The 24,219-nt window shown below is 49.1% G+C and overlaps 1 protein-coding gene across 1 annotated transcript in view; it reads right to left on the bottom strand.

The window, feature by feature from the left end:
• Positions 1–24,219, bottom strand: part of BIRC6 (baculoviral IAP repeat containing 6) — a 1,973,616-nt gene that overhangs the window by 761,802 nt on the left and 1,187,595 nt on the right. The window contains exon 44 of the mRNA XM_085609819.1: positions 14,243–14,376. Coding sequence (XP_085465945.1) covers positions 14,243–14,376 — 134 coding nt within the window. The remainder of the gene's footprint in view (positions 1–14,242; positions 14,377–24,219) is intronic.

Here is a 24,219-nt window from a genome sequence, read left to right as displayed (position 1 = left end):
CAATGGCGGAGGCGAAGTCCAGTTTGGAAGGCAGCGTTACGATTGATTTTGCGGCAGACACGAGTTCCGCTTCGTTCATGCAGCAAAAGAAATTAGTTCACTTCCTGATTGGGTTCTCGGTCTAGTTGTTTTGACTCGAGATTCCCAATCAGGAACAAAGCGCCTGCGCGAGCCACGCGCGGCGCACTTCAACCGTCTTTCTGACAGGAGCGGGTGTTTCCTGCCGCTTTGACTGGAATTCAAATTTATAGTTGGATTCTTGGATAATATTGTGATTCCAGTATAAGAGCTCCTTTTGCAATTGATATTTGTGACATTTTCAGATGCCAGGTCTGTCAAGAGGTGACTTCTTCTATCTACAGGATAGTCGCCGCTTTTTCTGCATAGCAGTGAGGAAGAGTTACAGAACCGGAGTATGGTGAGGGAGTAGGCTTCTGTGAAGAGAAGCAATCTCCAGAATTCAAGTAAGGACATTTTGAACCATCCTAGCACAAGGCAATTTTCTGTCAGCACGTTCTAAAGGAGCGCGGTCAGTTTGGTAAGCAGCCTGACAGGATTATCTGATGCCAATTCTGAAGTATTCCTTGTAAAGAACTGAGACTTGAAAAGCCACATGTTATAGAGAGTTAGCGGGCCGCGCTAATTCAGAGAGGAACTTGAGAGACAGAGTTTTGAAGAGAATTTAGTTCCTGGAGAACTTAAATCTAAAAGGAAAGATTCCATTAGTCCAACATCTCTTTAACAGCTTTACCTTACTGCGCGTAATTAAGCATATATATCAGAGACTGGTGGTTTCTAAAAGTGCGCAGAGTGAATTGACAGGAAGTTCTTCCAATCGATCATAATACATCAATTCACAAGAGAGTGGCTACCCCTCAGAATTAAACAGGTAATTAGGGACAAATTAGGTAATACATGTTTAGCCTTCAGGTTAGGGATAGTATTAATTGTTTGTGCTTTTTGCAGGTCCCAGAGCAGAACCACAGAAGGAGGGCCATAACCTGAGGGAGTCTCTCTTATTTTTCTTCCACTTCCCCTTTCCCCTAAGCTGAATTCGGTAGTAGTTCTTTGTTAGACTACTGCTGGCTACAGAGTTGGGGATTTGCGGAACAGTCATCGGCTTCTGAGGAGATCGCAAATCCAGTATTCTGACAGGTGACTCGACTGGCTCTCACCTGGTACTGTTACCCAGAATCCCTTGCAAACCTCAAACTTTGTAAGAAAAAAAAAAGAAAAAAAACAAAACATTTTCCTCACAATTCTGTGGTGGAAAGTTCTGGAATCTGAGGGGATCCACTAAATTCCACCCACCCCGCATTCCCCAAAGTCTTCTGAGAAAAATGGTACCTCACTTGTGTGGGTAGGCCTAGTGTCCGCGACAGAAAACAGTGCAAAACGCAACGTGGACACACCACATTTTCACAGTGAAAAATGACCCTTTTTTTCCAAAGTGCCTAGCTGTAGTCCCCCAACGTTTTCCTACCGAGAATCCCCTGCAAACCTCAAATTTAGCTGAAAAAAATCACTTTTTTCTCAAATTTCTGTGTGTAAAATTTCCGGAATCTACGTGGATCCACAAGTTTACTACCACCCAGTGCCCCCCCAGGTCTCCCGATAAAAATGATACCTTACTCGCGTGGGTGGGTCAAGTACCCGCGACAGTCAAGGGCTCAAAACGTATTGAGGAGAAATCAAAATGACTTATCACAAAATAACCTGGTTTTGCAAGGGGCGTGACCTGGGTTTTTGGCCCAGGGCTCGGTGTCCATCTTGGAAAACTACCAAACCCACACATTTCTGAAAACTAGACACCCACAGGAGTCCAGTGAGGTATGGCTTGCGTGGGTCCCCCAACGTTTTCCTACCCAGAATGCCCTGCAAACCTCAAATTTAGCTGAAAAATAACACATTCCCCAGAGGCTGAGTAACAAGGGAAGATTATCTCGACAGACAAAGACAGACTTATCACCATCAAGGAGTGTCATATCCCCTGTAAAGAGCTATGGGCTGAGGCACAGCTAAGAGACCCCAACCCAGAGGGCTGCAGAGGAGTCAGAAACCCCAAGCAATGAAAAAAGGGAGAAGATTAAGAGCAGGCCCCACACTGGAATAACCAGGGTGTAGGGATGCAGAAGTACACATGAACCTACCGTCCAAGTACCAGAAAGGAAGGAGTGGAACAAATAAACGGAACGAAGCATCGTGCCAGGGAGGTAGTGAAAGAGAGAACCCACAGAAGACAAAGCCACCCGGAGGGAGGCCAGTGCAGAAGACCAAACAAAGATCCTCGCAGAACAGGGAGGAAGGGAGGGCCGTGAAGGAATCTGCGGCTAGAATCGTCTCTACCAGATACATCGTTACTGAAGGTAAGTAACTTGTACATCTGCATGTGCAGCAGGCAGCTGGTAAATACTATGAAGTAGTGTGCCCAGAACAAACCGCGCACAAGACTAAGACAGAGGCAAGGGAACTCCAGAACAAGCCCCAAAGAAGGACCGTCCCAGTGGCACAACTTGGCTCACGAAGAGAAGGGGGACCGGCCAGAAGATAAAGAGGAGAAGAACCCCCCAAGAAACACCCGGGGAGAAATATGTAGTATAGACCTAAAGCCGTCAACCAGAACACAGGAGAACACCAGAAATATACGAGCCCCCCTGGAACACAAGGCAGAGGACCAGGCCAAAACGGCGGAATAAGGTGGAAACACCAAGACACGACGCTGTAGGTGGCATGACAAAAGTTGGTCTGGCGATCCAGTGGCTGTAGAGGGAAGGCAAAACGCACAGAAGCAGATATCCCACAGGAACAAAGGGAAAAATGAACGACAGGCAATCCCTGTAGAAGAAGGATAAAAACACCATTGGATACTGAGCAGGGCAGAACCTAGAACAGCGCAAGCTGCGCTAAGGCGGAAGAAAAAAGACTGCACCAAGCGGTATACAGTGACGCCAGGAAACGCGAGGAACCCGAGAAGGTACCCACACCCGCCCAGCTTAGGACAGAGCTATACAATAGCCTGCAAATACCCCACCTAGGGTATGACACGTCCCAAAACAAAACAGGGGAACACCTCTTGAATGCATGCATGAATGAATAAGTACTTGTAGAGTTTGTTGTGACTTAACAAGGGTACCCCTAAAAAACATTTCCTATTCTAGGGTTTTAAAGCAAAAAATTTTTGGGAGAAAAACTTAATAGGAAACAATTCATCATTTATATTGCACAGACATTATGAATTTTTTACTTATAATTATCCATTGATTAAGTATGACAACTATTGCATATATCATTACTTCATTTTATTTCTTTGTTTTTTCAGTTCTGTTTATATATATATATACACATGTACAAAAACCTTACTTTATGTATGTTTTATAACAGAAATATCATGTCATACTTCAATGTAAACATTTGCATTCGTATTGTACATTAGATAATCAATAAGACACTAAAGTTGATAAGTAAACCAAACGGAAGAAATAACAAAAACAAACAATAATAATGTGTTATGGCTAATTCTTTTGTGTTTCTACGCGCGTTTCGGCGATCAGCCTTCTTCAGGTAGCCATAATCCTGATACCTCCTATGGTGACCGAGGGAGCAACACTGAAGGCAAGGAAGGAAAAGCAGTCTGCAGGACAGGGCCCTGGGCAGATGGGTAGGAAAAAAGGCAGACTGGATCGTGCGGGGCAGGACGGTGGCGGTGGAGGAGCAGCTGAGGCACCATATCCTCGTAGCAGGATGCCCCCAGAAGAGAGTTGTGGAGCAAAGCTTCAAATGGGAGAAGCGGCTCCCCTCCACCAGAACCCTGGTGGAGAACCTTCAACAAGTGGTCCGTTGGGAGTGGAGCAACCGGGTTGCCTATTGGCAAAATGCCAGTGGCCGTGGAGATGGCCTGGACAAAGGCTACACTCGCCTCCGTAGGGCGTCGTGGGGGAGAGAGCAACTCTTCCGTGGGCGAAGGCTGCAAACTAAGCCGCCCGTCCCCGTGCCCTGCTGGAGGAAGAAATGGCCAGCCCCTGTAGGATGGAAGACCCATGGACGAGTGAGGGGCCTGAGGGGTCTCTGGAGAAGGCGGAGAAGCCTGCGGGGCAATCAACTGCAAGGTACGGAAGAGCGGGTATGGGGGCTGTGGACGCGGACACGGCGTAGAACCCGCCCTGGAAGCCGCCGGGGAAAAGCCAACGATGCGGCGTTCAGTCTCCGGTGAAGAAAAGACAAGGAGATGACAATCCTCCGGACAGGAAGGGACATTCGGAGAAGAGTCGACGATCCGACGTCGGAACGGCGCCGGGGAGTCCGCCATGGGCACCGGTGTGACCTCGATTGATGCCGAAGTGTCCACCAGGGGTGCCGAGTCGACCTCCACCACCACGTGCCTCATAGGAGAAAGGGGCGGGGTCAGAGCCGAAGCGGCCAATGAATGGCGCTGAAAAGGCACCGGCTCGACCTCCGAGGTAGTCGCCTGCACAGAGGACCGAGAGGAACTCGGGGAGGCGCCCCGGGTCCCCGCCTCCACCCGTGGCGCCAGAAAGGCATCAGCTCGGCCTCCAGTAAGACAGCCGCCTGCCCAGAGGACCGAGGGGGACTCGGGGATGAGCCGTGAGTCCCGGCGACCTCCTGCGACACCACAGGGAACCCCTGTGGCGAGACTGATTTGGACAAGAGGGCCGAAAGCAATTTCATCCGGCGCTCCCGCCGGGACTTCGGCTTGAGATGCTGACAAGTGTCGCAGTCCGTAGAATCATGGTGCTTGCCCAAACACCACATACAAATAGGGTGAGGGTCCGTCGCCAACATCTTACGCGTACAAGAAGCACACGTCTTGAAACCCGAAGGCATTGCACACTGTTCCCAATGCAAATGTGTTAAAAGAGGCCTGAAAACAGGTCAAGGGAACTCACTCCCTTAAGAGACAGCGTAACTCTTCCGCGACGCTGGCACTGAGGGACCTACATTGGCTTCCTAGTCAGTTTTAAATTCCTATGCCTTGTCTTTAGAGCGTTACACGACTCAGGTCCGCTCTCCTTACAAGAACGGCTTACCTGGTATGCGCCCAAAAGACTCCTCCGGTCCGCCAGCCAAGGCCTGGCGTCTGTTGCCAGAGTGAATTCGACAAATATGGGGGGCAGAGCTTTTGGTTCGGCAGCAGCCTGTCTTTGGAATGAAATTCCCCTAAGCCTCAGACAAGTCGACTCATTACTGATGTTTAGGAGGAACCTTAAGACCTGGCTATTTGCCAGAAACAGCTAGTAGGTTTCCTGTTTAGCGGCCTAATCGAGTTGTTTGCCTTATGTCATCATGGTCTCTAAGCGCCAGGATACCCGTGGGGTAATAGCTGCGCTATAAAAATATTTTATACAATACAATACAATACTCCGGATCCGCGTTGCACGCTGAAAAGAAGGAAAACGGACGTCAGCGCACCGGGGTGGGACTTATGTGACCTCGCTGACGTCATGTCCGCGGACAACGTCAGGGCGGAGTCACGTGGAGCCGCCCCCCAGCACGCAGAGATGTTGTGGCAAAAAAAATTCCGGATACAGTCTCACACCTGGGAAAATTCTACGTTAAGGAATCTGCGGCTAGTAGTCTCTCAGATCTAGCAGGCACAAGACCTTAGGACTGGAACAGACGCTCCATTCTGAAACTGTGGAATCAAAGCCTGGATGTCCTGAATACTCTGTGGAGGTGGGAAGGCACGACTCAGAGTAGTGTCCAGTACTGCCATATAAACAGATTGCACTGAAAGGGCAGCAAATGGGATTTTTGTACATTTATCGAAAATCCCAATCTGAACAACATCTGTGTAACATTACACCTGCAAATGATGCAACACTCTCTGGCGACTTTGCTTTGAGAAGCCAGTCGTTCAGATAGGGGAACACAGGAATCACCGATCCCCTTAGATGCACTCCCACCACTACCATCACCTTTGTGAAAACCTTAGGTGCGGAAGTAAGACCGAACTGAAAGACCGCAATCTCGTAATGCTGAGGTCCCACTGTAAAACGGAGATACGTCCGATGAGACTTCAGAATGGGAATGGGAAAATACACATTCTGTAAATCGATCAAGCCCAGCCAGTCTTCCTTCTCCAGTGCAAGAAGAACCTGCGCCGGGGTCAACATTTTAAACTTCTCTTGTTTGAGGCAAACATTCAAAACACCAAGGTCAGGAATAGGTCGTACACGACCATTCTTTTTGGGAATCCGGAAGTAGCAGGAATAGCACCCCTGACCCCTTTCCAGCTCTGGAACTATCTGGATTGCACCATTTTGAAGCAATGATAGATCTTCCAGCTGGAGAAGCAGAAGATGCTCTTCCGAGCAAAGGCTCTGACGGGGAGGGAAAAGAGGTGGAAATTCCCGGAAGAGTAGGGCATACCCATTTTTTATGATGTTTAAAACCCAGAGGCCTGCAGCGAGAGACCTCCATTGAGTTAGAAAATAGGACGCCCGTCCTCCTATGGGACAAGCATGCTCTAAGATGGTGGCGCTAGAGCTGCTTCCCTGCATCAACAGTTGGAGAGTAAGAAGGAGGAGGAGGAGGAGACTTGTTGCCAGGCAGAACCTCACAGGCGACCTCTGCCCCTTCCCCTGTAGGAATTGTACAGAGGATTTGCTGCTGCAGTTCTTATCAGTCACAAAAGAACAAGTTCTTAGCAAAGCCCCAAAACCTGCAAAACTATCTGTACGTTCGGGCTGGGTATGAAGTTCTAGGGACCTTGCCCTTGCCTTGCTGTCCTTAAATTGTTGCAGTGCAGAATCTGCATTAGCTCCGAACAAGTGGGATTCATCAAAGGGAATGTCCAGAAACGTAGCCTGAACATCGGGCGAAAAACCTGAATCCCTTAACAGGCATGCCATCTCACCGCCACAGAAGAACCCATTGCTCTGGCCACAGAATCTGCCGTGTTCAACCCAGATTGAATTACTTGACAGGCAGCAGCCTGAGCATCCGTCAGCAGCTCAGAAAAATGCCCTTGGACCTCCGTAGGCAGAATGTAACGTCCCAAGAGACACATGGCATTTGTAGATTTCAAGGCCATACACCCAACAAAAAAACCTTTTTGGCGGACTGCTCCATTCGTTTTAATCAGTAGGTGTGGTTGGAAAAGACCCTTCTGATAACTTAGAAGAGCAAGAAGCTTGCACAACAAGGTTTTCTGGTGATGGATGGGATGACAGAAATGCTGGATCCCCAGGAGCTACCTTGTACCTTCTAGCCACTGTCCTGGAAACTGCAGGAGGGGACATTGGCTTCTGAAAAACATCTAAAATAGGCTCCATTAAAGCCATATTGAAGGGCAACAATGGTTTTGATGCAGAAGCTAGAGAATGGAGAACCTCCGTGAGGCAATTTGATTTCAGTTCAGCTGTGGGAAGTGGTAACTCCAGAAGATCTGCAGCTTTACGAATAACTGCATGATATGAAGTCACCTCAGGAGGTGGTAAAACCTTAGGTGATGCCAATTCCCACTTAGGGGAGGTATCCAGACCACTTGCCTCTTGTGATCACTCAAATTCGGGGTCACGGTCCACGATTTTCCCTTCTTCAGCCCCTTCATGCTCCTCCTGGTATTCCTCTTCTTCTATCCACATTTGAGCCTATCTCCCAAGATTTTATTCTTGGCATCACCAAACGCGGCACTGGTGACTTCGGAATTGGCGTCGTAGGAGGATCCAAAGGAACAGGGTTTGAAGTCAGTTGAGGTTGAACCAACACCGGTTTGGCACGATTTGGTGCCAGAGATGAACCCTCCAAAGGGGCGTGACCCTCTGGAAAATGCAGCGGTAGAGGCCAACTTCCTGGAGTTACCCGGATAAAGGGCAACCCCCCCATGAGAGTATGCAAGTGGACCCATGGGGCTGGCAGGCAAAGCAGATAGATTTGCAGCCCTTGTGAAAATGCTAAACATAGCATTAAACAAAATTAGACAGATCCAATTCTAAGAGTCGAAAGAACAAGTTACTTACCGTCGGTAATGATATATCTGTAAGAGAAATAGATTAGTTATAGTTTCCTTACCTTAGAATTACCCCCAGGCGTTAGACTGGATCAGGAGAATTTTTCATTAGCAGCCCCCTGCGCGTTGAAAGGTGGCATCGGTTGGCTCTACATTTGTCGTTGACGTCGTGGTCGCCGGGATGACGTTGCGGTAGCTACATAGAAGCTGCCCTCGCGCGCTGACGTCAGTTCTTTTACACAACATTCTACGCCAGAAGCGCAGAGCCATGCAAGACACTGACCACTGGTGAACAAAACTAGGGCCCTGAAAAGGATTCTCTAACCCTAGAAGTCAGTTCGCAGAACGGGGAGGATGGGTGGGGCAGTTTGAAATCTATAACTAATCTATAACTAATCTATGTCTCATATATATTGTTACCTAAGGCAAATAACTTGTTCACCTGAAAGAGACAATTAGTTATAGATTACTTATATTAGAATAGATACCCCAGCAATACCAACCCTGGTGGTGGGTCTGCGAACCAAGATCACACCAGAAAGTCCTGGAGAACAGAACGGCCAAAGAAGCAGTCTCTCCGGACTTGGCTGTCCAGACAATGTTTGGCAAACGTGTGCAGCGAGGCCCACGTTGCTGCCTGACAAATGTCCTGAAAGGGGACTCCCCGGCCCAGGGCAGTGGTCGCCGCTGTGGCCCGAGTGGAATGGGCCCTCAGCCCTACCGGAGGTTCCTTTTTAGCTAAGGAATAACAGGCCTTGATACACAAAAAGACCCACCGAGAGATGGTCCACTTGTGCACCGCCCGCCCCTTCTTAGCGCCCACGTAACCAACCAAGAGTTGGTCATCCACCCGGAACTGTTTGGTGCAGTCCAGATAGAAGGACAGCGCCCGCTTTGGGTCCAGACGGTGGAGCCTCTCTTCCTCTTTCGAGGGATGCGGAAAGAAGGTGGGCAGTCTAACAGACTGGCCGATGTGAAAGGCAGTTACCACCTTAGGGAGAAAGGAAGGACGAGTCCTGAGAACAACTTTGTCCGGATGAACAGAAAGGAAAGGAGGCTTAGAAGAGAGAGCCTGGAGCTCACTGACCCTTCTAGCAGAGGTGATGGCAACCAGGAAAGCAGTCTTAAGAGTCAGAAGACGAAGGGGACAATTATGAAGTGGCTCAAAGGGAGTGCACATCAGATAGGTCAATACTAGATTCAAATCCCACTGAGGCATTACGAAAGGGAGAGGAGGAAACATGTGAGTAATGCCCTTAAAGAATCGAGAAACACCAGGGGATTTAAAAAGAGAAGGCTGATCAGGAAGCCGTAAGAAAGTAGAAATAGCCGAAAGGTATCCCTTGAGGGTTCCCAGAGCAGAGCCCTGCTGGGCCAGGGAAAGAAGGAATAGGAGAACCTCAGAAAGAGGGGCGGAAAGGGGATCCACAGCATTTGCTGTGCACCATGCCACAAATTTGTTCCATCTGCAGGCGTATATCGATTTTGTGGAGGGCCGCCTGGCCGCCAAAATTACATTACAGACTTCAGGAGGCAAGTCAAATGGCATTAACTGCTGCCGCTCAATCTCCACGCATGGAGGTGGAGGCTGGACAGGTTCGCGTGGAGGACCGTCCCCTGCTGCTGCGACAGAAGGTCCTCCTGAAGAGGCAGTCGAATCGGGGAATCGATAGATAGACTGAGTAGCTCGGGATACCAGTATCTTCGTGCCCAATCCGGAGCCACAAGGATGACTTGGGCCCGGTCGCGCCTGATCTACTTCAGCACTCTGGGCAGAAGTGGTATAGGCGGAAAGGCGTACAACAGACCGCAACTCCACTCGCGACAAAAAGCGTCTCCAAGCGAGTGCCGCCTTGGAAACTCCAACGCGCAGAACTGCTGACATTGTGCATTCTCGTCGGTGGCGAATAGATCTAACCAAGGCTCTCCCCACTGCCGAAAGAGGCCTTGTGCCACGTCCGAGATCAGACGCCATTCGTGATCTATCATGCACCGGCGGCTGAGTTCGTCCGCCCTGGCGTTCAGAGAGCTCGCCAGGTGTTGAACCACCACGGTGATGCCCTGATGTTCCAGCCATGTCCAGAGGCGCAGAGCCTCCTGACAAAGGGTCCACGACCCCACCCCGCTTGTTGCAATACCACATGGCGGTGGTGTTGTCCGTGAACACCTGCACTACACTTCCCCGGACAGAGGGAAGGAATGCTTTCAGTGCAAGCCGGATCGCCCGCAGCTCAAATAGGTTGATATGGAGCCGGGACTCCGCCGGAGACCAGAGGCCTCTGATCTCCGCCTCTCCCATGTGGCCCCCCCCATCCCAGGAGGGACGCATCCGTCACTACTGTGTGCTCCGGTTGGGGAAGGGAGAGGGATCTGCCACTGACCCAATCGCGGTCCGTGAGCCGCCACTGCAACTGGCTTGCAGTGCCCTCCGAAATCAAGACATGGTCGGACAGGTTGTCCCGATGCTGGGCCCACTGAAACTTCAGGTCCGACTGCAGAGCCAACATCCGCCACCGGGCATGATGTACCAGCAGGATTCAGGAGGCCATTAGGCCCAGAAGCCACAGCACCCACCTCACCGAATCCCGGGATAGAGGCCGAAAGATCGGAATCAGAGCATGAATATCACAAACCCGCTGTTCCGGAGGATAGACCCGGAACTGCGCCGAGTCCAGAACCGCTCCGATGAAGAGGAGCTTCTGGGAGGGACTCAGATGCGACTTCGGCACATTGATGGCATCGTGGTCGGCCCCAAGGCAATAGAGATACCGGTGGTGGCTGATCCGTGACCGACATCAGTCAGTGACAGGCGTCACAAGGTTTGAATCCAGGCATCCCTACCGGCACCAGAGTCTAGGTCGACTGGAAATGGAACCAAAAGAGTTCAAAAAGTTTAGTCAAAAAATGACTAAAAGGGTATGCTCTTCCCGGATCGGCGCTTACTGGTGCGGATAAAAGAAGAACTGACGTCAGCTCGCGGGGGCGGCGTCCAAGTACTCAGACGACGTTATCCCGGCGATCACGACGCCGACGACAGACGCAGAGCCGCAGACGACGCCTAGCCACGCGTAAGGGTATTGCTGACAAAAATTCTTTCCGGATCCAGCCTGACGCCTGGGAATATTCTAAGGTGAGGAATCTAACTAACGTGTTTCTTTCAGGTTGCCACCGTAGGTATCTTGAGGTTTGAGAACTTCAGCCGCCCAACGCAACACCATGGCATAAGATGCTCCCTCCTCCGTAGCCACGGTAGGAGGAGACAACATGCCAAGGTCTGGTGAGGTATCCACACCACTGGCTTACCCCAGTTCCTCTCTCCAGACCGGTTCGTAACCTAGCTAGTCAAAGGGTCTCCAGACCCATCTTAGTCTTCCTCACCCTCCTCTGGCTGCCAGTTTAGTTTCAAAGAGCCAGGGTAGAACAGGGGCACATACGTACCCATTGTCGCCAGATCCCGCATCAGTCGACGCCGGTCCGGCTCCATGTCTACATCGGGGTGGAGGCCGGGTTTCACGCCGGCTGGAGACACGGTGCAATCAGCACTGGGGAGGTGTAATCAGGTCGACCGGCGCTGATCCAAGGGGGCCCTGCGGTGCCGCCAACATCGAAGGCCCAGGGCCCCTTGCCAAGTCCATGGGGCCCAAAGGCGTGCCGGCAGAATTGGGCTGCCCAAAGATGGCATGCATTGCTTAGTAAAAGGTGCGAAGCTGGGCAGGGGACGCTCTGGGTCCTGGGAAAGGAGGGAAAGTCAGAGTCGGTCCTTAGGGCTCCGCACGCAGAGCCGCGGGAGGGGCACCACCCGCATCCCTCGTCCCTTCAGCTGACCAACTGGGAGAAGTCGAATCGCGACGGTGCTTCTTTAGACTTCTTCTTGTGCTTCGACTTACCTGAGGAGTGCGAAGACTTTGAAAAAGACTGGTGGTGGTGGCTCTGAGACCGGTCCCTTGACCTCCCACGCGACCAGGACCTCAAACGGCATGGAGCAGACTGCAGGGCCTCGAGAAGCTTTCGCGACAGCAACCGCAAAGACTTCGGATTCATGGCCCGGCAGTCAGAGCGCGACTTGGGGTCGTGGTCGTGCTCCAGGCTAAACAGGCACACGTGGTGCAGATCCGTCACCGACATCATCCAGCTGCAGGAACCACAAGCTTTAAAAACCGGACATCCCTGACGTGCACCAGGAGTCGAAGACTCAAAATCTATGTTGACAAAAGTCAGCAAAAAGTCAGTCATAAGGTGACTGGAGGTACCGCTCTCTCAGGATCTGCGCTGGTTGGCGCACAAAAAGAAAGAACTGACGTCTGCGCGCGAGGGCGGCGTCTAAGTAGCTACCACGACGTCATACCGGCGACCACGATGCCAATGAAGAAGGCGGAGCCAACAGATGCCATCTATCGACGCACAGGGGTACTGCTGACGAAAAATTCTCCGGATCCAGTCTGACGCATCGGGGTAATTCTAAAGTAAGGAATCTATAACTAATTGTCTCTTTCCGATATGCAGAATATGATGAACCCGGAACAAAGGAATCTGGAACCATACCTGGAGACAGCAAATTCGGAGACTAAGTTCTTGGTACCAGAGGTGGAGTTGCAGACCACGGCCAAGGAGGAGTAACATTTATTAGAGTTGGAGGGGTAACAGCCCTCGGTGTCGGAGACCACCCTGGAGAAGGTGTTTGGAATATTATATCTTTGCTATGACGCCTAGGACTTGGAGACACTGACTTCGGAGACACATCCTTTGAAAAGTGACACCAGGCACCATGACGCCGCTTCTTCTAATGCTTCTTAGAGGACCTTGAAGTATTAGGCATCGGCGACTTCGACCAGGTCCAAGATCTCATGCGACCCCTCTTCTGTCTCTTGGCTTTGGCCTTGGATAACCTGACCTCCCTCACCTTCAGATTCATCTGTTTGCAAGAAAAGAATGTCCCGACATCGTGATCCTTGGACAAACACCACAAACAATCTTCATGTGGGTCCGTGATGGGCATCTGGCCCCCGCATTACCTGCATGGCTTGAATACTTTCAAGGAGTAGTGATATTCAAAGGATACAAAGTTTCAGTATCAAAGAAAGCTCCTGGAAATAGAGAGCCTGGGAAAAAAAGTCCTGTGTCAACAGCGCAGAAGAAAGGGAACTGACGTCAGCATGCCAACGAGGTCTTCTTATGGCTCAGACGACGTCACGCGGAGTCGCGTGCGGAGTCGTTCTATTGTGACGTCCTTGCCAATGTAGGAGAGCTGAGGAGAAAAGTTTCTGTGGAAAGCTGCGCATAGGGTAATTCAAAAGGTGAGGAATCCAAAGGCAGATGTATCCATCAGAATTGACCAGGATAGGGGCAGAAATTAAGTAGTTGGACATCTAGACTTGCCAGTGTCTACTACATCCCTTAGAATGCCTGTCTCACACTTCTAAACCCCAGAGAATGGAGTCTGAGGTTTGTCGGGGTACCTCTGCTCCTACGGGGTCCCCACACACTTGGAACCATACACCCTGCAATTGGACTGAAGGGCCTACCTTAGGGGTGACTTATAGGCTTAAAGTGCAGTGACCGGAATACAAGGGAAACCTTATATCGAAAGTGAAAGGTGCAAGCACCATTTCACGCAGACTGCAATGGCAGCTCTACAGAGAAACTTCACATGGACTCCCGTGGTTAGCATAATACATGCCGCAGCCCGTGGAAGACCCAGGTGTACAACGTACTTACCATGAAATTTAGTGGAGAGAGAACTGCTACTGGGGTCCTGGTTAGCAGGATTCCGGTGAACTACAGTCAAAACACACTGACACCAGGCAAAAAGTGGAGGTATCTATGAAAGTAAGGTCCGACTTTCCTACAACCACGAACAGCAGCCATTGGACTACATGCAACTATCAATTTCTAAAAGTATTTTAGGCCTTATTAATTTAAAAATAAAAATAAATTAATAAAGCAAAACTAAGTGGCGAAGTCTGTGCTGTCCCTCTGGAATCCCGACTCAAGGGTTCATAAAAGGCCTCAGACTGGCATGTGCACCATTGATGTTGTTATTATTTCACACTCACGAAGTGCACTACCAGCCTTAAGTATGCGATTGTGGTGCACTCAGTAGTAAGAGATGAGGCGTAGTCGGGGCTACTATCACAGAAAATGAAAAAAATTTAATCAGAAGGGAGTGAAATGCAAACGATATTTACATGCAAAGGGCCTAACGGAACGAGATTAAATAAATTACAACTAGGGATTAAACAATGCACAAAGATGAATATCCCATTATATTTTTACCTGAGGACTGTGCTGATGTGTTCCATGAGGATTAGTCCCTGAAAGGAATTTTACCAGTACATGAACGAGGTTAGGATCAACCACCAACAGCTGGGCAGTACTCTCCTGAGATGTACTGGCACTGCTCGATCCAGCTTAAAAAGAAGAAATTACAAATTAGAGACAAACAAAATTGTGAAACATATCAGTACAACTAGCAATGTGAATTTTACTTTCTCTGGAAATCAGCTTGTGCTACAACAACATATCAAACGTCCTGCAAATTGGTTATAGAAAAGCTAATAAGTGACCAATTACCATACAGTTAATAGTGAAAAGCTTGTCTAATATCAAATCTGGGCCACTTGAACAGATCAATCAAATCGAGCATTTGTAAAGTGCAGCAAATCACCCATCCGTGAAGGTCTTGAGGAGCTGGAGTTGTTGGCTGCTGCGTGGAGGTTTGATCATTCAAACAACCAGGTCTTTAATTCCATTTTGAGTTGCTGGAGCAACGGAGCAGTCCTGAGGTGCAGGGAGAGGTTGTTCCAAGCATTGGCTGCTAGGTGAGAAAAGGAGCGTCCGACGCTGCGGCTCAGCGGATTTGCGGGGTTTCTGTGAGGGAGGCTGATCGAAGGTTTCTGGTCGGTAGGTGAAAGATCAGACGTTTGTTCATATATGCTGGTCCTTCACTTTGCAAGGCCTTGTAGGCGTGGGTCAGCATCTTGAGCTGGCATCTCTTCTGAATAGGGAGCCAGTATAGTTTCTTGAGACGAGGTGTGATATGGATTCTTCTGGGGAGGTCGAGTAAGAGTTTTGCCGCTGAGTTCTGAATTGTCTGGAGCCTTTTCAGGAAGAATGCAGTGATTCCTACGTAGACTGTGTTCCCCTGGGTCAGTCTGCTCGCGATGAGGGCCTGCATGACAGTCCTTCTGGTGTTGACCAGGAGCCACCTGAAGATCTTGTGGAGCATGCAAAGGGTGTGAAAGCAGGCAGATGAGACAGTGTGGATTTATTTCTTCATGAATATCTTAGATCGAGGATGATGCTGTGGTTACATGTGTGGTCAATGTGAGTGGGGGGGATTTAGGGGGAGCTAAAATATATTCTAGAGGGACATAGGCTGCTTCACCAGTGACATAGATTTAGCGTCTCAAAAAGGTCAATCAGATGCAAGTTACTTGTTTGGTTCTCAGAATCACCTCCAGGACAAGACTAGAAGCTGTACTTCTGCTGCTTTTAATGCATCCCAACGCAGAGTTTGAATTCCCTTCAAAGTGGAGTACTCAAAGGTCATATCCATTAGTGAGGTTTATACACCACCAGAGAATGCTGCGGACCAAATCCAGGTGTTTCTATGAAGGACAACATTAGCACCGACCGCAGCAATCCTTAGTATCCAGGCATGTGTTGCTAACATATTCAACTGTTGTAGCAAAGGGCGCATTTTTGCATTGGGCCCCTCACTTTTTGCCTGACACATGATGCAATGTGACTTGGTGTACCCTGGACCCTGTCAATCAGGTTCCCAGGGATTGTGTTCTTTCTCAAGGCTGTACCTTTCTACCCACAACTGGCACATTTTTGGCCACAGGAAAACCCCTTGAACAAAATACCATGAGTACCAAAGGCACTGTGACCAAGCAAGGCCTCTAAGGGCTGCAGCACCTATTCTGCCACCCTTAGAGGCCCTATATCTTAACACCCACACAACGCCATTGCAGACTGTGTGTCTTGGTGCAGAGAAAAGTGAAGAGTCGACATGGCACACATCCCTATGTGCCATACCTGTAATCCACTGCCTGGGGCCTAGGTAAGTCACCCCTCTAGCAGGGTTCAGCAGTCTCCAGGTGAGTGTACAGTGGCATGAACCCTGTACCCCTACTGTGTCTGAGTCCATTCTTAGACATTGTAAGGGTAGTAAAGCTATAAGGAGTAAATGGTCTGGGTGTTGGTCATTATGAACTCCACAGCTCCATAATGGCTTTACTAAAACCTGGGAAATTTGGTAGCAAACTTTTCAAACATTAAAACCACACTGGCGCCAGTGAGGAATTTAATGAAAATGCACACAGTGGGCATCTTAGAGATGCCCCCTGAAAAACGACCAGCCCTGGTGTGATTTCTGAATGGCTGTCATTTGCCACCACCAGACAGGTTTCTGTACCCCTGAGTAGAAAGCAAACACTCTGGGTTCAGAAACAAAGCCCATCCTGGGCAGAGGTGTCATTCCTCCTCCCCCAGAATGGGATGGGGCAACGAGATGCGAAGCTTGAAAGGCCTTCTGCCTTTGTAAGCTGTCCCTGCCGTTTGCTGCCCCAACAATTGGCTTCCACTGGTTTTGAACCCCACTTTGGGTGGAAGAATCGGCAGGAAAACCAAGCTAGGAGGAGAGGTGTGCACACCTTTGCCAACCCCACCCCTCAGGTGGGGAGGCAAGGTGAAGCACACATCTCAGTCCCCTCCATCTTGGAGATGAGGGGACACAGACAACTAGGAAGAGGGTCACACCCCTCCCACTTTAAAGTGGCAAAACGGGGGGTGTACGCACCCCAAGGAAGAGACTCATTGGTCCCGACGTGCAACACCCCTAAATTTAGTATTTAGGGGAGACTCTGAACCTTGCCTCCTCAGATTCGAGGAGAAAAGAAGGACAGAACAGCCGAGCTGACCCAGGAAGAGGAGGACACCTACTGCATTGGCCCCAGCCCTATCGTCCTGTCCTGACTTCAACCTGCCTACGGAGAGAATGCGGCGAGTCCAGCAGCCCCCGAGAGCCCGTAGGACCTGCTATACACTCATCTAACAGACTGTTTCTCGTGAGCACCGGATTTGCTCAAACAAAGATTCAACTACAGAATCTGGATCCAGGCGGCTCCATGGTTCTGCACCACTCTGCACCCGACGCCCACGGCCCGAGTTCGAGTGGGCAACACCACGAGGAGGTCTCCACAGCTTTCCTGACCTGGGATCTAGTAAAACCCCCTGACTTCCCTCAGGTTTCAAGACAACGCCTGCAGCGTCAACCTGAAGGGTCCACCCGACTAGAGCTGGTAAGAAGAACTTTAGCCAAAAGAGGCCCCTATACCCAATGCCCCAAGGCCTTGGGTGGCCAAACCAACAGTGTCCAGGCATCCCCCAAGAACCCCCTTACCTCTCCAGCCGGTGGTTGCCTTCAGTAAGTCTCCCTGCTCGAACCTACAGCCTGTTTGCCAAACAGATCTCTATTGGAATCCACGGGGTCCCCGACGTCTGGTGCAGTTCCTGTGCTGATTGTTGGCCCCTGCAGCGCTGACTTTAACCCCAGGAGCTTTGCTCCCACACCCGAGTTTCCTGCTCGTAAGCAGCACCTGACCGAATGCCCCCTTCGCTAACATTGGGCTCTTGCACTCTGCACCAACCGCCCCAGTGCCGCTGGTGCAGTTTGAGTGCCTACCTAGACCTTAGGGAACCATGGTCCTAACCCCCAAAACTCCGACTTGTAAGTCATTTAGTTACCTGAGAACCGTTAATCCTTTTTCTCCCATAGGAACCAATGTTACGAGTTTGGTTCCTAAAAATGTTCAGTGTTGAGTTAAACTTTTGTGTGAAAGAAAAAAGTAACTAAACTGCAAATCTTCAAAAGTCTTACTTATCTTGTATTGTGGGTTCCCCAGTGTGATATCTAGGAATATCACCCGGAGTAATCGATGTCATCCAAAAGTATTCCAAAAGTAATTACTGTGTAATTTGAACTGTTTTTGAACCCAATACAAACATGTCACAATTGCAAATTCAACCACAACTGCATTTCCTTGTAAAGTCTTGCCTTTGAGAGTATATGTGACTTAACCTGTGCCAAGTCCTGCTTGGTTCTAAAAATAAAACATAAGTATTCATTTTTTATACTTATCTAATTGGTCTGGATTCAGTCACTGATTGTTTGCCATCAGTCTTGATTAAGTGAATACAATAAATGCTTACACATCCTCTGGGTAAGCTTAACTGCTCACCCACACTGCCAGAAAGAGAGCTGTTAGTACTTACCTAATTTAGCCTCTGCTATACCTTTGGGGACTCCCAGGAACTCTGTGCATACTAAACCTTATTTTGGTATAGTATATACAGAGCCAGCTTCCTACAGCGGTGTCCTGTCCATGTATTATCTGGGCCAAAGAGGCCCTAAAATCCTCAGGGACCGGTGTCAAGATCCTGCTGGCCATATCCTAAAGTGGGTCGTATGATGATACACAACGTATGCCTCTACCACGATGCCTTTTTCCCCGCAGACTTTACCAAGCATGGTAAGCATAGTACAATAATAAAAAAAGGAAATTTTAGAACAAGTTATTTACCTTTGGTAACGATATATCAGTAAGAGACATATATTAGTTATGGATTGCTTACCTTAGAATTACCCACAGGTGTCAGATTGGATCCGGAGAATATTTTCTTCAGCAGTACCCCTACGCGTCGGTCGACTTAGCTTTCGTCGTTGGCGTCGTGATCACCGGAATGACATTGCGGTATCTACTTAGATGCTGCCCCTGCGCGCTGACGTCAGTTCTTTACACAACATTCCACGGCAGAAGCGCAGAGCCATGCAAGATACTGACGACTGGTGCACAAAACTAGGGCCCAGAAAGGGAGTCCCTTACTCTAGGGAACAGTTCCCAGAACGGGGAGGATTGGTGAGGCGGTAATGAATCCATAACTAATATGTCTCTTACAGATATATTGTTACCGAAGGTAAGTAACTTGTTCATCTGAAAGAGACTATTAGTTATGGATTCATAACCTTAGAATAGATACCCCAGCAATATCAACCTCGGAGGTGGGTCTGCAAACCAAGTTCACACCAGAAAGTCCCGGAGAACGGAGCAGCCAAAGAAGCCATCTCTCCAGACTTGGCAATCCAGGCAGTAGTGTTTAGTGAACATCTGCAATGAAGCTCACGTGGGGGGGACTCCACGTCCCAAAGCAGTAGTGGCTGCCGTCGCCCTGGTGGAATGAGCGTTCAATCCTAGTGGAGGTTCCTTTTTCGCCAAGGAATAACACGTTTTAATGCAAAGATGGCCTATCACGAGATGGTTTGTTTATGCACGGCCTGACCTTTCTTGGCGCTCACATAGCCAACAAAGACCTGATCATCCACCCAGAATTGTTGTGTGCGATACAGATAAAATGATAGCGCACGTTTTGGATTCAGACGGTGGAGCCTTTCCTTCTCCTTAGAAGGATGTGGGGTGGGGAAAAAGGTAGGCGAAGTGATGGTCTGTCCTATGTGGAAAGAGGTAACCACTTTGGGAAGAGAAGAAGGTCTAGTTCGAAGGACAACCTTGTCCGGATGGACAGCAAGGAAAGGAGGTTCAAAAGATAGAGCCTAAAGATCACGCAGCCTGCGAGCAGAGGTGATGGCAACCAAAAAAGTAGTTTTTAGGGTCAAGAGTCTGAGAGGACAATTATGCAGCAGTTTGCAAGGAACGCACATTAGGCAAGTCAGAACAAGGTTCAAGTCCCACTAGGGCATTATGAAAGGAATAGGAGGAAACAGCTGAGTAATGCCCTTAAGGAAACGATTTACAATAGGGGACTTGAAAAGAGAAGGTTGATCAGGAAGTCAAAGAAAGGCCGAAATGGCTGAAAGATAGCCCTTGAGGATGCCCAGAGCAGAGCCCTGACGAGCCAAAGAAAGCAGGAAGAGGAGAACCTTCGCACATTCGCTGCTACTTTGAAGGGGGAATTTTAAGTGTCATATCTTGAAAGCTGCTATTGCTGTGTTCGCTTTTAAGTAATTTGTCTTAATATCGTTTTTACCTTTGAAATCCACTTTGCACATTCGCTGCTACCTTGTAGGGGGGAAATTCTTAAAGTCATATTTTTCAAAGAAATCTCTTATTGCGGAGACCTTACCTCACCGCTATCACTCGCACTGACTCGCGCTCGACCCTGGCAGGACCCGGATGTTAGCGGGCCCGCACTGCACCCAGGGTTGGCGCGTTAGTCTTTCCTTGCTCTCTATTTCACGGAGCCTTCATTAGGCGCGCTGGGGCGGACGCGCAACGGACGCCCGCTGGGGCGGACACGCAACGGACGCGCGCAGCGGACGCGCGCAGCAGGCGCGCTGGCGGTGCGCCAAAGGCAAGCCCGTCTGTGCCCGTCAGCGTCCGTACCGCGTCCAGCGCCATAACCCCTGGCCGGTTTAGCTCCAGAAAATATAGCAGGGTGGAGCTGTTAGCCTGCGATCAAGGTTTGTGTAAACCACACGACCTAACTCCCCTAAGTAAGATAGAGTGTGCTAACTGTTTGTTCAGCTTGGGAGGCTTGATCAGTGCCTAGATAGGAGGGAGGGAAGGTAGCATTGTGGAAACCCCAAGGGATATCCAAAGTGCCCCCCCCCGGCCTAAAGTGGCTGGTCACAATTTTGGTGATCACAAACGATACATTCAATGTATGTTGCTTAATATTCGGTCATTAAATAGACACAAGTATCAGATCGAAGATATTATTCGAAGCACTAACACTGATAATTTTTTTACCGAGACATGGGCAGATAACGCCTCATGTCCAGACTGGAACATAGCCCTACCTCAAGGCTACACGGTGATTTCACAAAACAGAGAAGGGGGAAAAGGGGGGGGGGGGGGGGGCATCGCTATTGTTCATCGGGATTATATTAATCTGCAAATAAATGCTACTAAAGATCTTTCGGCAGAAGCCGTGCATTTTACCATCAGTATTAACAATGTAGCGAATGTTCAGGGCTTATTGCTCTATCGCCCCCCCCGGTCCAAAAGCGATATTTGCTCAATCTTTGATGACTTACCTAGAGTCGCAAACTGATCATGGCCCGTTTTTGCTACTTGGGGATTTTAATTTTCATCTGGAGCTTGGGGACAATTCTGACACGGAAAGACTTCTTGACAATCTTTTCACTTTTGGACTCGCCCAGTTGGTTACTGAACCCACCCATCAGGCGGGTCACACCCTGGACGGTATCTTTTCAAATGATTCCAAAACAAATGTGGTAAAAGTTACTCCTTTGCCTTGGACAGATCATTATGCGGTTCTGTTTAGGATTAGGGTCTCATTTTCACTGTTGCGGAAACAAATAAAATCCACTAAAGTCATGTCTAGACGGTGGAACAAAGTCAGTACAGATGACTTATTAGTGGCTCTTAGTACAGGCCCTAGGTCGCTGTCTATGGATTGCAATACGGCTGCTTCCGATATTAATGATTGGCTCCAGACAGCAGCTGACCAGGTAGCTCCCGAAAGTTTGTCTACCATTAGAAGACATAAGCCGACCTCCACCTGGTACAATCCCCATCTTAAAGCCATAAAGGTGAAATGCCGAACAGCCGAACGAAAATGGCGGCAGGATTATGATACATCTGCAAAAACGACTTATAATACTGCCCTCAAAGAATACAAGATGGCTATCATAGAGGCAAAAAAGTAGTTTTTTGCCACTAAAATAGATGAAGCAGGAAACTCTTCTAGAGAGCTTTTTAAAACAGTTAACTTGCTCTCTAAAGCCCAACAGGGCACTGCTTATCATCCTGATCAAACGATGTACGAAAGGATGGCAATTTTCTTCCAAAATAAGGTCCAAGTTATCTATGATAACCTTTCTGAAGCCTGCCAGCTCCCAGACATAGTACGATACTCACTAGCGACAGTGAGACCACCCTCGAGGGAATTAACTAGCTTCCCCATGATTGGTCGAGAGGAAGTTGGTGATTTACTTCTCTCCTTAAAATCGGGATCACCTAATGACCCCTGCCCAGCCACGGTGCTTCACCAGGTTGCAAATAGGATTGGGGAGGTACTAACGCCACTGTTTAATCAAATTCTGGAGCTAGGTAGCATTCCAGCCTGCTGGAAGATGGCCACTGTTAGGCCTATCTTAAAAAAGCCTACGCTAGACCCCACAGAGCTTAAGAACTATCGGCCGATTGCCGGCCTGCCCATAATGGCTAAGATCTTGGAAAAATCAATGAACAGAACCTTGACTGACTACCTCGAAACCAATGAAATATTGGATGTAACTCAGCATGGTTTTAGATCTAGTCATTCGACTGAATCTGCCCTGATTGTAGTTACATTAGAGATCCGCAGAACTATGGATCAAGGGGGAAATGCAGTCTTGGTTCTGCTTGATTTGTCGGCAGCCTTCGACACCGTGAACCACACAGTGTTGGTTCAGCGTCTCCAAGATGTGGGTATTGGGGGTTCAGCAGTGTCTCTCCTTTCCTCCTTTCTGGACGGGAGAGTACAGAGCCTATGTTGGGAGGGTTTGCCTTCGGAGAGCTTTTTCTTACCCTGTGGGGTCCCCCAGGGCTCCGCTCTGTCACCTACCCTGTTTAATATCTATATGTTGCCACTGGCCAGTCTGATTAGGAGGCATGGTTTTGAATTTACATCTTATGCCGATGATTCTCAGCTTATAATCTCCATGGTTAAACATCCAGAGAACACAGCTGTTAGGTTTCATGCCTGTTTGGAGGAGATTATAGCTTGGATGAATCGTAGCTTCCTAAAAATAAACACCGACAAAACAGAGGTTATTGAATTTGGCCAGGGGCAACCTCAATGGGATGCTTCCTGGTGGCCTACTATAGCTGGGGAATGTCCCACCCCTGCATCTAAGATCAGAAATTTGGGGGTTATCTTTGATTGTAATTTGACTTTCTCGGCTCAAGTTAATAGTCTTACCTCCTCCTGTTTCTTCTTAATTAAAACCTTGAAGAAGATCTTTCCCTTCATTAGGAAGGAACAACAGAAATGAGTAGTAGTAGCTCTCTTGCTTTCCAAGTTAGATTACTGCAATGGCCTATTTTTGGGAATTAATAACTCCAAAATGAACAGGCTTCAATCATTGCAGAATGCTGCTGCTAGATTACTTTTGGATATACCCAGAGGCAAGCCTACCTCTGCGGCTATCCGAACTTTGCACTGGCTTCCAATCCAGCATCGCGTTGAGTTTAAGGCCTTGTGTTTGGTCCATAAATCTTTCTACGGAGGAGGTGCTAGGGCTATGCGCATATTGTTTAGACCTTACATTCCGGCCCGATCGCAAAGATCTGGCACCTTGAATCTTCTTTGCCTGGATAGGATCAGGAAGGCAAGATGGGGTGGTAGAGCGTTCTCTCACCGTGCGGCAAAGCTATGCAACTTGTTACCTGTAGCCATGCGTCTACAACCTAATAGATTGGCTTTTAGGAGAGCCTTGAAAACTTGGCTGTTTGCCATAACATAGGTGAATGTTACAGGCTATTGGCCTTCTAGGTTCTCTTCCCTTAGCGCCAAGACACCACGGCATACGAGCGCTCTACAAGCATATATCCTATCCTATCCTATCCTATCCTAGAAAGGGGATCCACAGCCTTTGTTGCACACCATGCCATAAATTTGTTCCATCTACAGGGGTATACTGTTTTAGTAGGAGGAGGCCTGGCTGCCAAGATAACATTACAGACTTCAGGAGCAAAGTCGAAGACTGTCAACTGTCGCCGCTCAACCTCCACGCAAGTAGGTGGAGGCTGGACAGCTTCGGGGAGAGGACGGTCCCCGGCTGCTGGGTCAGAAGATCCTCCCGAAGGGGCGGTCTGATCGGAGGATCAATGGCCATGTTCAAGAGCTCGGGATACAAGACTCATCGTGCCCAGTCAGGAGCCACAAGAATTACTTGGGCCCGGTCACGCTTGATCTTCAGCAATCTGGGCAGAAGTGGTACAGGCGGAGAGGAGTATAAAAGACCGCAACTCCACTCACGATGAAAAGTGTTGCCTAACGAATGCCGCCTTGGAAATTCCAATGCACAGAATTGCTGACATTGTGAGTTCTCTTAGTTGGCGAATAGATCTAACCAAGGCTCTCCCCACTGCTGAAAGAGACCTTGCACCACCTCCGAGTAAGGACGCCATTCGTGATCAATCAAGCACCGGTGGCTGAGTTTGTCTGCTCTGGCGTTCAGGGAATCTGCCTAGTGTTGAACCACAAAGGACATGGGCTGA

This window comes from Triturus cristatus, chromosome 6 (genome assembly GCF_964204655.1).
Source record: "Triturus cristatus chromosome 6, aTriCri1.1, whole genome shotgun sequence".
NCBI classification, from domain to species: Eukaryota; Metazoa; Chordata; class Amphibia; order Caudata; family Salamandridae; genus Triturus; species Triturus cristatus.
Note: the sequence above shows the minus strand (reverse complement) of the source record. Positions and strands in the feature narration are given on the sequence as shown.